Source organism: Lygodium microphyllum, chromosome 19 (genome assembly GCF_053477565.2).
Source record: "Lygodium microphyllum isolate KBCC chromosome 19, Lygodium_microphyllum_v1.1.10, whole genome shotgun sequence".
Classification (NCBI taxonomy): Eukaryota; Viridiplantae; Streptophyta; class Polypodiopsida; order Schizaeales; family Lygodiaceae; genus Lygodium; species Lygodium microphyllum.
In genome coordinates this window covers 53015827-53029386 of record NC_141153.1, presented here as the reverse complement: position 1 = coordinate 53029386, position 13560 = coordinate 53015827, and the positions used below count along the sequence as shown (strand labels likewise).

The 13560-nt window shown below is 42.0% G+C and overlaps 1 protein-coding gene across 1 annotated transcript; it reads left to right on the top strand.

Moving 5' to 3' along the window:
* The first annotated feature begins 9673 nt into the window (after positions 1 to 9673).
* Positions 9674 to 13008, top strand: LOC148019869 (protein MONOCULM 1-like). The gene has a single exon (XM_087700072.1). It carries the CDS (start codon positions 11158 to 11160, stop codon positions 12739 to 12741), a length of 1584 nt encoding a protein of 527 aa, XP_087556198.1. The 5' UTR covers positions 9674 to 11157; the 3' UTR covers positions 12742 to 13008.
* The last annotated feature ends 552 nt before the right edge of the window (positions 13009 to 13560 follow it).

The following is a 13560-nucleotide window of genomic DNA, read 5'->3' as shown; positions in this document are numbered from 1 at the left end:
TGATTGTTGCCATGAATAACAAATTTTATTTTGGAGAAACTATGAATTTGCTAGTTGATCATGAGATTGTTGCACTTGGGAGAGTGCATGCAATACATCCAAATGAGATATGCCATGCAGAAACACTTGAAGATGGATATATTTCAGTGGGCTATTGATAAATGTTTAAATGTAGCAACATATTTGCCATTCCCAACAATTGACGCAATGAAGGTTCATGAAGTTGTAGGTGGTTTTGCAAAATGGAGAAAGAAAAATGTGGTGGTTGTTTCAAAATCAATAACAATTCATGACGGAGGAGATGATTACGAATCAAATCATGTCCTACCTTCTAAGGATATTGATGTGCTTAGCATTTGTGAAAGTCACAGTGATGCTAATGGACGGAAGGCAACACTGTGTGTGTTGGGACAGGGATTATATTATTGGCTTTTCCATATGATGTGATAAACTTTGAATTGCTAAGAGAAGAGAATGTTGGTGTGGTGGTAGATAAATCACTTGATCAAACCACAAGACATACATAGATGACAACCTCCAATGTGTCACTTTGGAAAGCTGTCCTATTAAACAAGTCACCTTTGATGATGGAACATCGTTGCTACAACAACAATCATACATGCAATTTATATCTACAAATGCTTGTGCTAAAATCATGGAAGATACCAATGAAGATTATGTTTTTGCAAAACATTCAATTTTTTTTCAAAAGAGATCATATTGTATGGTCAATAGAAAGCCTCGAGTTATTGCCCCTAAAGGTGCAAACTTAAGGACTTCTATGGACTCCATTTCACAGGTATCCATGATTGATTGTTGCCAAGAAAAGTGTTGTAAGTTTGCTGATAGAGAAGCAATGCAACAATTACGTAAATACTTTTGGAGATTGCAATTTGAAGACTATACAAACTATGTTTATGACAAGTTTGAATCATCATGCAGGATTGATTACTTGGGAATAAGGAAGTACAACTTCATCTTCAATGGACAAGTGGTATGTGGAAGGGCATGGTATGAGATTCATAGAATCCCAAAGACATATTTTTACAGGTACAAAACACAATTTGAGCATGGCGTGAGGAGGGCAATGCATGGAAACAAGGGGGTAATAAGAGCAGCTTGGGATCACACAGAGATGGGAAGAGCCATCCTTAAAGACTTTGTTAAGAAGAATGCAGAGAAAATGCCACACAAGAGTAGAACAATGCAAGATGGATCAAGGGAGACACAATTGGTCATCCCAGATGTTTACAAGCAAGTAGATATATGGGCAGAAGTAAATACAACATTGAGTAGTATTGAATGTAAGCAAATGTCTTTGTCCACCTTCAATTGTATTTGGAACACAGAGTTCAAGCATGTAACCTTAGCAAAGACAAGTGAGTTTTCTAAATGTAGTATTTGCTCAGAGATCAAAGAGCAACTTGCAGCAACAAGGTGTCTTCAAGAGCGAAATGTGCTTCTAAAGAAGCATCAATGTCACATGCTACAACAACAAAGTTGTTGGAATATATACTATAGTTGGCGCTTGGCCTCAGCATTAGATCCAGATAAAAACTTATGCATCATACATGATAAAATGGACTAGCAAAAGACAGCTATCCATAGGTTAAGGCTTTGATCAAAAGAGGCTGAAAGATCTACTCAACTACCAGTTTCTTTAACATGCATGATTACACATGGACATGGAGAAGGTAGATATTGACATTTCTCACTCGATCTATGGCCTCATGATCCTAACTTCACAATTGCCTCATTGTCGTTGTACTTTAGGAACTTGGAGCGACTACACATGCATGCAAATGGTGATCTACAAGTAGATGAAATGCCGAGATCACCATCAAGGTGTTGCACAAAATAAATCATGCATGGAAGATAATACACCATAGGATGACCATCATCATTTCAAACGATTGCCAGAGAACTTACTACTTCAACTTGATAATTGTGGATCAGAAAACAAAAATCACTCTCTTTGCATATCTATCATTGCTTATTGCACGAGGAACATTCAAGATGATCCAGCTTGGGTTTCGCATGGTGGGTCATACACATGAAGACATCGATGCAATGTTCAGTAAATTTTCAGAGAAGCTAAGGATGAGCATGACCTTCACTTTTCCTCATCTTATGCAACATTTTCAATCATGCCAGATGACAAGTCCTACACCTTTCTTATTGACACATGTACCTGACTTTAAGAGATATATTGAGGAATACTTGTGTGATTCCAAAGATATACTTGTTGGTCACTCAAAACCTCTTGAATTTTGGTTTTATATGCAAGGAGATACACCTGCCATGAAATACAAGATGCATCCAAAGTCCCCAAATTGGTTACCAAGAGAAGGTGGCATTGAATTATGGAAGAGAGACCTTGCAGGAAAGCCTACTCTTCCAAAGGGTGTTCCAATGTTGCTGCCCATGTTTGAGTACGTTAAGGATCATCAAGAAGTAGTAAGTGGAGTTAAAGATTATTTGAAGTATTGGGAAAGATGATCAAATGTACAAGGACCTGAAGCAAAGTTCACAAAGTTTATAACACCAGTGATTGACTATTGGAAACATATGATCTACGCTCTTCAAACTCCAAATGTCCAAAAAGATTTATTTTTCATAGATTTTTGGCCAAGAACACAAAGTGATGTAACCAATATAGATGTAGATAATGCAGATGACTTTATTGGATTGGAAGAGTTGAATGATCACTATTGTGGTCCTCTGAGCAAACGACCCAAACATGCATTTGAACCAATGCTTGATGTTAAGAAAGATGACTTTGTGCTTGTTAGACCTTCAGATCCAGTATATCCAATATGGCTTGGTGTTGCACAAAGTGAGGTCGATACAAATAGAAATTTCAAAAACTTCAACAATGTACGTATACAATATTGGGCACCAATTTGTAGTCGTAAAAATGTTACAGATGCAGAGGTGTATTTTAATTGTTGGGATAAATATTGGATATGCAACAAAAACGATCATGAATGATGGGAAACAATAGATAGCATTGTCTTCTCTTAGATTAAAAAATGTACAAAATCTCCCAAATTTTTTTAAAAATCCCCCAAAGGTTGTATGGAAGGCCAAAGAAATTCTACAAGAATCCATCGATTAAAGATTTTCCTTGAATATTTTTAAGGATATTAAAACTAAGGTGTTTATTAACACCACCTTTTTGAGTTTCTTTCAATCTCTTGGAAACAACCATAAGCAGTAATATGTTCCATTACACCAAGTTCCAAATCAATGAAATTCCCAAAATTCACAAAATCCATTTTGATTTGGTTTTCCCATATTGATGGGAAATTTTCAAAATCTCGAATATGGAGTTTATTGGTATTGGAGGTGTCCAGCTATAGTTTGCTTCAAGTAGTATGTTAACTTTGTATGATGTACACTATGTTCCAACTACTTTCTATTAGATAGTTGGAGATTGCAGGTTATGTTGTATTGTTTGGGGATTTCTCATGGAAGATCACCCATGGAAATCTTGTCCTGGCACGAGAGATGCCAAGTCCAGCAATCTTTATCCCTTATTTGTATCTACATCTATCGACCATGTTTTAGCAGTGGCTATAGTACCACATGTATCGTTATGGCATTGTTGTGTTAGGCACATGTCATTAAAGGAAATGGAAATTCCTTACTTGTATTTGGGTCTATCGACCATGTTTTAGTAGTGGCTACAGTACCACATGTATCGTTATAGCATTGTTGTCTTGGACACTTGTCATTAAAGGGAATGGAAATTCCTACCTGTTTATAGTATCTTTCACTCCTTGACTATAAATATTTTGATTCTTGTGATCATTGTCTTTATGGTTGATAGACATGTAGTTTGCATAAGAAGTCTCACATTACACACATGGGTGAGCCTCTGGCTCTTATTCATTCTAATATTTGTGGACCTATGCTTTATAAGTTGTTTAGTAATACGAAGTATTTCGTGACTTTCACTAATGATTACTTACATAAGGTATGGGCATACTCCATAAGGAAAAAATCAAAAGTTGGTTATGTTTAAGCATTGACTTGCTTTTATTCAAAAGCAGTTTGGGTATAGGCTAAAATGTCTATGATCTGACCATAGGGGTTAGTATGTATATAAAGCTTTTGAGCAATTTTGTGAGATAAGTAGGGTATCAACCATTAGTTTCTCCATGTACACCCCTCCCTAGAATGGTATAGCTGAGCACATGGATATCAAGATTTAGGAGCGAATCTATTGTATGCTTAGCTAGGTAGGCTCACTGCAATACTTTTGGACTAAGGCAATTACTACTATTATACATTTAATTAATTAATCACCATGTACTGCTCTTGACTATCAAGTTGTAGAGGAGGTATAGTATGAAAAACCTCCATCATATGCTCATTTATATGCCTTTGGTTGCGAGGCTTTCTGTTATGTTTCCAAGGACAAGCATACAAAGTTAGATCCTAAGTTTGTAAAATGCATCTTTCATGGTTATAGGGATGTAGGTGAAATACATCTTTCATGGTTATAGGGATGTAGGTGAAATGAGCTATCGCCTATGGGATTTACAGGCTTGGAAGGTTATCCATAGCCACCATGATATTGTTTTTCATGAGGAGAAAATACATAAGCAACTTGAGCATGTTGCTGAGGTATGTAGGGTAATATTTTTAAGAGGAGCCTCTTGCTCCTTTATAGCCACTAGATAGCTTGTAGTGGTAGTTGATACTCCAGTACCTAGAATCATATTGTTAGATAGGATATACATGTCCCATAGCCTCAGTCTACTAGAGATAGACATCAGCCTAAGTAGTTTGCATCCTCTATGGATTATATTATAGTCACAAATGTTGGTGGTGAGTCTCTTACCTATGATAAGGCAATGTGTAGAGATAATAGTCACTCTTAAAAGAGGGCCATGTAGTCAAAGTATGACTCATTGTAGAAAAATCATACGTGGAACTTAGTTCCTTTACTACCTAGTGGAAAGTGTACTTGCCATGTAAGTGGGTATACAAGTTGAAGAGTATCCCTAGATATCTCAAGCCAACTTATAAGGCCAGGTTGGTTATTAAGGATTTTAAGTAGGAGCAAGGTATTGACTTCGATAAATTCTTCTCTTCTGTAGTCAAGATGACCACCATATGCTTGGTTTTGGCCTTGGTTGTGTAGCTAGATTTGGACCTCTATCAAATGGATGTCAAGATGAATTTCTTACACGGGGACTTGCATGATGAGATTTATATATAGCAATCAAAGAATAAAGCTAGGGAACATTTAGTGTGCAAGTTGAGAAAGAGTCTTTATGGCCTTAAGAAAGCACTTCGGAATGGTACCACAAGTTTGATACATTCATGCATTCATGGGGATATAATTGTAGTCACATAGATCCATGTTTATACATCAGAAAGGCCCATGATGGTAGCCTTATGATTTTGATACTCTATGTGGATGATATGTTGATTGTTGAGAGCACTCATGATGAGTTAGATGTTTTGAAAAGTTAGCTCGAGAAGAGCTTTAAGATTAAGGATATGGAATAGGCCTCACATATTCTTGGGATACGCATCACACATGATTGCTCTAAGGGGCTCCTTTACTTATTATAGAAGGAATACATTTGGAAGGTCCTTGAGTGGTTTAATATGCAAGATATTAAGCTTATTGGCTATTCTTTACCTTCTTATGTGAAGGTTAGTTAGGCCAATTATCCGCAGTCTGATGAGTAGAAGATCAAGATGGCCAAGAACCCTTATGCATCCGTGGTGGGTATATTCATGTATGCCATAATAGCCACTCGTCCTAACATAGCATTTCTAGTGGGGGTTGTGGCATGCTATATGGCTACACATACAAGTGGCATTGGGATTCCATAAAGGGTATCATGAGGTACCTTCAAGGCACTGCATATATGTGCATATGTTATGGTGGCCAAGATATAAGAGTCATGGGGTACACTGACCCTGATTGTATAGAACATGCAGATAGTAGGAAGTGATCCACCTCTGGCTATGTCTTCACCTTTGTTGAAGATGCTATTTCTTGGATATTTGGAGTGCAAAAATGCATGGCTCTAATTACTACAGAGGTAGAGTATGTTGCAGCTATCTAGGGCTTGTATTGTGGACCTTGGTATTGATATGGTTCCTACATTGCATTCGAATTCTATGAGTGCTACTCAATTGGCCAAGAATTGAGTCTTCCATGTGAAGACAAAACACATTGAGGTGTGCTATCACTTTATTTGAGAGATCATTGAGGACAAGTCCATTGAGCTTGTCAAGATCTCAACTAACTAAAATTCTATAGATCTACCTACTAAAAATCTTTAATAGAGCATTTTACCTTTCTTATGAAGTTAATGGATGTTGGATGGGATGATATCTTTTCTCATCCTATTATACTTTATGTACATTTATACTTTGTCACTTTTTCTTGTTCTTTCCTCACAAGAGACACATTCGCCTTTAAGTGGGAAGTTATTGGAGATAAAGGTACATGTGCTTATGTCCCTCATATATTCACTACTATGATAGTACCTGCACACCTGTACATTGCAAGTGGTAGGCACCTTATCATTGTCATTTGATTCTTTATTCTTTTAGTGATATTTGAATAAGGAAAAGACAATCACACATTGTGATTGTTGGACTTCCCATAACTTGACTCTCTCTCTCTCTCTCTCTCTCTCTCTCTCTCTCTCTCTCTCCATTTGCCATAGCTTATACCTCTGATGCTTTTGCTTGCTTGTGTTCTCACTCGATCTTCTCTCTTCACGTAATCCGATCTTCTATACAAAGACAAAGTACATTGAGGTAGCTATCACTTTATTAGAGAGTTGATAGAAGACAAGTCCATTGAGCTTGTCAAGATATCTATAGATACGAATTCTGCAAATTTGCTCACTAAAAGTCTCCCAATGGAACAATATGCCCTCCTCTCGCTTTCCTTAGAAGGTTGATGGACATAGGATAAGATGATGTCTTTTCTCATCCTATTGTACTCTATGTACATGTATTTTTTGTCATTTTTTCTTTCACTCCTCACCGAGGCACATTCACCTTTAAGTGGAAGGTTGTTGGGGATTAAAGGCCACCTATATCTAGCCACATACATTTACTTATATACAGACCTATTAACCTGTACACTACAGGTGATGGGTATCTGTTATTGTTACTTATTCTTTATTCTTTTAGTGACAAATAGAATAAGCGAAAATAGGTCATACTTTGTAGCTGTTGGAGTTTCCACACATCGGTCTCTTTCTTCTTCATTGAACATCCATAACTCTTACTCCCTTCTTACTTTTGCTCATACTTTCACCTTCTCCTTAGCTTTTATTACCAACAAAATGAGTCAGTTGCACAAAAACTTACCTTGATATGTGGCAATGAACCACTTGTTGAACTTCTCTTTTGATGATGGAGGGCATCCCATGAAATAGAGAAAGACCCTAGCTAAAGAATAGTCTGCAAGCCATTGGTAAATCTTTAGGAGAGATAAAGCCAACACCACCTTGAGGTTTCTTGATGAATTCTATGAAGAATATAAAGAGCGCCATAATCAATTTGGTTCAAATTAAAGCCGTGGGAGAATTGTTTCTATGAAGCTGCATGGAGATTTCTTGTTCTTCCTGGTGTTCTTTTTCTTGTTGTGGACATATCAAATATGAAAGACATGGTTGTTGATGATACAATATAGATTTTCTTGCAATAGATTCCCCATTTTCTTGGTGTTCCTCTTAGGGCTCCAAGAGATGTCAATGGAAATAGAATAGTTGTGTGTGAATTCTTGGGCCCTCTTACGATCATTGATAGCTAGATACTTCTTGTACACCTTCCTCTCTCTATACATGCTATATCAATGCCGGCCACATGAGTGATAGAGACAAAATCAAGCTTCATATAGTAGAGCCATTGACTATGACTTGCTTGTGTCCAATCAACACCTTTATTCCTAGCCCACTTGTTTGACCCTAAAGCCTGCATGCATGTAGAAAGAAAGCAACTACTATGGGTTAGGCCACTTTAAAGCAAGTAATGGCATACACAACCACGTGTTTAATAACCTGCCAAATGCTTCCCTGTGTCTACTCTGTAACTAAATCGAATTGCTATCCTCATTAAAGTTAGTTCTACACACTCTCTCCAAAGCTCTCCCACAACATCATTGAGGGTTCCATAATCCCAAAAAGGGTTCTTAAAAAGTTACTTTAACACACCAAACTCAAGGGTTTTAAAAATAATGTACGCTTGTATTTAACATGGACAGAGAATATTTACAACAACTTGAAGGCATATTTCAAGGTCTAGCATACCATCTTTAATAGTTTGTAAGCTTTCAGTGAACAAAACAAAGGGTTTTGAAGTTGTCACTAAACCCCATCAAAAGGTGTAAGCGCTCATTCACACTCGAGCAACATTGATATAAGAGCAAGTTGTGTAATCTTGGCCAAACTCAAGGTTTTTAATCTTGGCCATAATGCAAACGTACATGCCATATTATATATCACACGCTAGGTCTGAGAGAGGAGATTCGAGCTGTACAAAAACGCCACAAATTATGACTTGATTTGCAGAAAGTTAGCGGGATGTCCATTTTGAATAGGTAGGGAGCACAAATTGTAAATTTCCACCTTATAAATCCGTCACCTTGTTTTTCTCATTCTTGCGGTTCGCATTGACAAAGCGATGACTAAACCTCGGTTAAATTTTAATTGCAAACAATGTCTATAATATATATAGATATATATATATCTTGATTGTAGGAACCCTTATCTTAATAAAAAATTTGACATATCCGCAAAAGGGAGAAAATGCCTCAGGCCTGTGATGTCTGCTGTCTTGAACTGCACGCTTGAGATGGATAATGGGATCGCCACTAGGGGTGGGCGACCGTGTGCGTGGCTGCGAAGATACACGTGGAAGCCCCTGGTAGGTCTGTGCCCGCCCCCCTTGGTCTCTCTCTTCACACCTGGCCTGCAAAAAGCCTGTCGTGTAGTGGGAAGTAAGAACAGCAGTGGAAAAAAAGAAAAGGGCCAAAAAATAAAATAAAATCGCTCGATTTTCTTGGTGCATAATTAATGATAAACAAGGAGCTTGATTGTGCTGAATTACAAGAACCGGAAGGGGAAAAAAAAAAAAGATCTTTGCACACACACACGCGACGCGAGCTTTGCCGGTCGGGTCTTGCCCTGCTGGTGCTTTCATTTCTTGCACTTCAAGAGAGAGAGATAAAATAAATAAATAAATAAATAAATATATGCACTGAGAGCACGGACTTTGATATACATTTAAATTCCAAATATTTTTTGCGTTTTCGTATGCACGTATCCACTGGATTTATCATTTAATTTAAATGGTCTTATAGTTTCCGTTTCGCATTTCCTCAATCATTCTGAAAATCTTCATGGGCTTTTTTTTCTTGCATTTGGTGGTGGTTCAATTTTTGTTGTTCGTCCCAAATCTTGCTACGATTATTCCCGTCACGGTGAAGGAATCTCTGCGATTAAGGGCCAGGGAGAGGCCTCGATTCTTGAAGCATCTTCTTCAGCTTCTTTGTGAAGTGCGCGGAGGGCGAGAAGCCTATATAAACCAGTACAAGATGCTTATATATTTCTTCTTTCTTCCTTCTTTCTGTCTTGCTACACCCCCCCCCCTCTCTCTCTCTCTCTCTCTCTCTCTGTGTCTCTCTCTTCACAGACACACACACACACACACACACACACACTCTCTCTCTCTCTCTCTCTCTGTGATTCTGCCCTCGTACTTGCCTGCCTCAGCCCTACATTTTACCTCGCCCTTCCACACACCCCCCTCACCGACGCTTCCATCCATTTACCCTCCCCCTCAGGCTCACCCCTCCCTTTGTCCCATGTCGCCACATCCGTTCAGTCAGGGTTAAAAAGATCACTCTTCCTCCACAGCGAGAGTACGACTCTGAAGGAGCACAAAACATACACCGTAACACCAGTACCAAGGAGAGAGAAAGAGGGACAGGAGTGCGACTTTTCTGTTGCGCTCTAGAACTACAAACTTCAAAGGAAGGGCAGGCGCGGGCTTCGAGGCAAAGCCACTGAAACCTTGCAGCAGCAGGCGGAGACCAAAGTAGTAGAAAGAAAGCGAAAAGGAGAGTCTGCTGCACAACAGAACACGCATCAAAGAAGTACCTGGCCTGCAAGGGAGATTTGATTGCTGCAAGGGTAGATAGAGAGGGGGAATAGGGTGGCTGTCTTGTAGCTCACCTACAGCGCAGCAGACATCAGCAACCCTAGACTCTCTCTCTCTCTCGGTGTCTAGTGCTCTCCTTTCTTCTCTCTTGGTTTGTCTCTTCTTTTTGCTGTATAAGACTTGTAAGTGCACTAGCTCACAACTGATGTGGTTCGACTGCCTAGCTATCTGCTTTCTGTCTAGCATCTAGGGTTAGGCCTTTTCTCTCCTAGCCCAAAAAAATAAGCTGCAAGATCAATTGTTTTCAGCATTAAGTATTGGAGATCGATTGAGACTCCTCCCCTTTCTTGCCCATGCATGCATGCATTGGATTTCTCAACGTAGCCATTTATTTTTCAACGTATTATCGTCCGGTACTACTATCATATCTCGTTTCCTTGCTGGACCTGGGATTGCTTGCAACCTGCTACTCCTTCTCGCACGCAGACAGACATTCGGACAAAGGTACACATACTCCGGGCTGGCTGAGAAGGGGAGTTGTTACGTCGAAGGAATCTAGTGATCATTTTTCCGAGCAGGATATGGTATAATACCCTGTCATCATCATTATCATCATTATTCATCGACCGGCAACACACACAACGTGTGCGCATACAATGCTCCTGGACAACAGCAAGACAGATATAGAAGGAAAGAGGGGCGCGTTCCAGTACTGCACATAATATTAGATGTATACAACACTTTTGCTGTGAAGTGACAGCATATCCAAGAAGATGATCACAGCTGTGTCAATGATAGGAAGGTCAGGCTAATGAGGCTGCTGATCAGACGCATCTGTGGCTAGTACTCTTGGTGTGATACTGATACTGATGAAGGCGGGGATCTTGCTTGAAGCAATGATGATGGCAGTGGTCTAGTTTCTGCATGTGCGGCTGCTTGGTAGTCAGCCATTATTTAAAACAAGAAGCGTAAGGTTTACTGATACGCCAGGAAAGAAAGCTTGTTCAAATGCACTCTCTGCTGCTAGCGCCATTTCGCTCGTCGACGATCTCGATCAACAGCAACAAGAGGAGGGGTTATTTTGGCGGCAAAGGCTACTTTGGCAAGCCGGAGGAGGACGCGCAGCTAGAGCTGCGGATCGGCCTCCATGAAATGCTTGCTCCTGCAGGTACAAACAATGATCAAGCATCATCGTCGTCGACATCGGGAGGAGGAGCAGCAGGAGGTACTGCAGGTGCTTATCCTTCTTCGCAGTCGACGCGGTCAGTTAACTCAGGCGGCGGGGAGAAGTCATCATCTGGAGGGAGCTTAGAGCAGTATGCGATAAGTAGCCGCAGCGGCAGCAACTCGAGCTTGGTAGCAGCGATGGCAGAATGCGCGTGCGCAGTGGTGGAGACGCAGGATTGGCAGAGGGCGATGGATCTGATGGAGTACATCTGCGGGCATGGTGGGGCGTCGGAGGAGGGGGAGGCAATGGAGAGAGCGATGGCGCAGTTTGCGCAGGGTATTGGGGCGAGGATGGCAGGGGCGGCGCCGGCGGCGATGGTCAGGCAAGTGGAGGCGTTATTGACGAGGTGGGGAATGGCGACACCTGCAGGAAGAAGCAGCAATGCTGGGGGCGAGGAGGAATGGCAGGCGGCGTATCTGGCGTTCAATCAGGTGAGCCCGTTCGTGCGCTTCTGCCACCTGACGGCGAATCAGGCCATATTGGAAGCAGTGGATGGGAACCAGCAGCAACAGGTGCTGGTGTTGCATATCGTGGATATGGAGGTGATGCAGGGGGTGCAGTGGCCGCCCCTCCTGCAGGCTCTAGCCGAGAGGCCCGGCGGCCCGCCGGCGCGGGTTCGGATCTCGGGGGCCGGCCCGGACGCGCGCTCCCTGCAGCTCACCGCCCAGCGCCTCTCCCTCTTCGCCGCCTCCCTCGCCCTCCCCTTCCACTTCGAGTTCGCCCCCATCCACGCCACCTCGCTCGACGACCTCTCCGCCGCCATCCTCGCCTCCTGCAATCCTCAGAACATCGCCGCATCAGACCTTCCTCGTAACAGCACCGTCATCGCCTTCAACTGCATCCCACTCGGCCTTCCCCGCCGCTCTGTCGCCCTCCGGCATTGCCCCGCCCTCCTCCGCCTCCTCCGCTCCCTCGCCCCGGCCGTCGTCGCCATCGCCGACGCCGAAGCCGGGCTCCACCTCCCTTCCTTCCGTCGCCGCTTCCTGCACTCCTCCCGCCATTACTCCTCCCTCTTCGACTCCCTCGACGCCACCCTCCCCCCCACCAGCATCGACAGGTCCACCGTCGAGCAAGTCTGGCTCCGGAGAGAGATCATGGACCTGCTGTCTAATCACTCAGATCGTGACAGTCATGGCGGCCCCTCCCCGCTCGAGCGAGAGCACACCCCTCGATGGCGCGATATCATGGCAGAGTGTGGCTTCCGTGCCGTCCCTCACAGCGCCTTTGCGCTATCGCAGGCGAGGCTTCTCCTCAGGCTTCACTACCCGTCTGAAGGCTACCATCTCATCGAAGAACCAGACCATTGCAGCTTGGCCCTGGGGTGGCAACAGCACCCCTTGTTCGCCGTCTCTTGCTGGCACTAATCATAATCTGATTATCCTAATTCTCTAACATGATTAGTCTCAAGGAAGACTAATAATGATCCATCATCACTGACGATTTCCCTCCCTATCCAAATATCTTACATTGACAGATTTTTGAATCCCTCAAACTCTTGGGATTTGCACGAGAGTGTAAAGCATGGCAAAGTTAATATTTTTTTCTCCTTCCCGGATCAAAAATGTGAATGCTCATGTAAAGTTATGACAGTGGCAGTCTGGGTTTGTAATTGAGCAATTGTAATACTGGGATCGGATAAGTATCATTATCAGGTGTGTTAATTGAGCAATTGTGATACAGGGATCGGATAATCACCAGGTGTGTTAATTGAGCAATGGCCATACAGGGATCAGATGATTATCAGGTGTTAATCGAGCAATGGTAAGGCGTGTTAATCGAGCGATGGTAAGGCAATCGGATGATTATCGTTCTGTTCGAGGTTTTGGGTGGAGGGTTTTCCGAAGTTGGAAAATTTGACCCAAGTACCCAGAGATGTTACCTACTAGTCCTTTCTCGTGTTGTTGTCTGCACTATCTACAGCAGGAATTGGCAATAGACTGTTAGTTCAACCATCACGCGCAACAAAATTATACTTTTTCCTGCCCTCCTCCATTATTATTTTGCTTTGTATCCTGCGCTTCGTTGTAAAGTCCTTCGTGCAGTAAGCAGTTTCTTTCCATAGAACGCCCCTACTATAAAGGTGCCGGGACCCCCCCTTCCCTTCGGTTTTATGAGCTAAAGGGGTGCGATAAATGGACCTTGTCGATCATAATAAAACGCGACGTTATCAAAACACGCAGCGG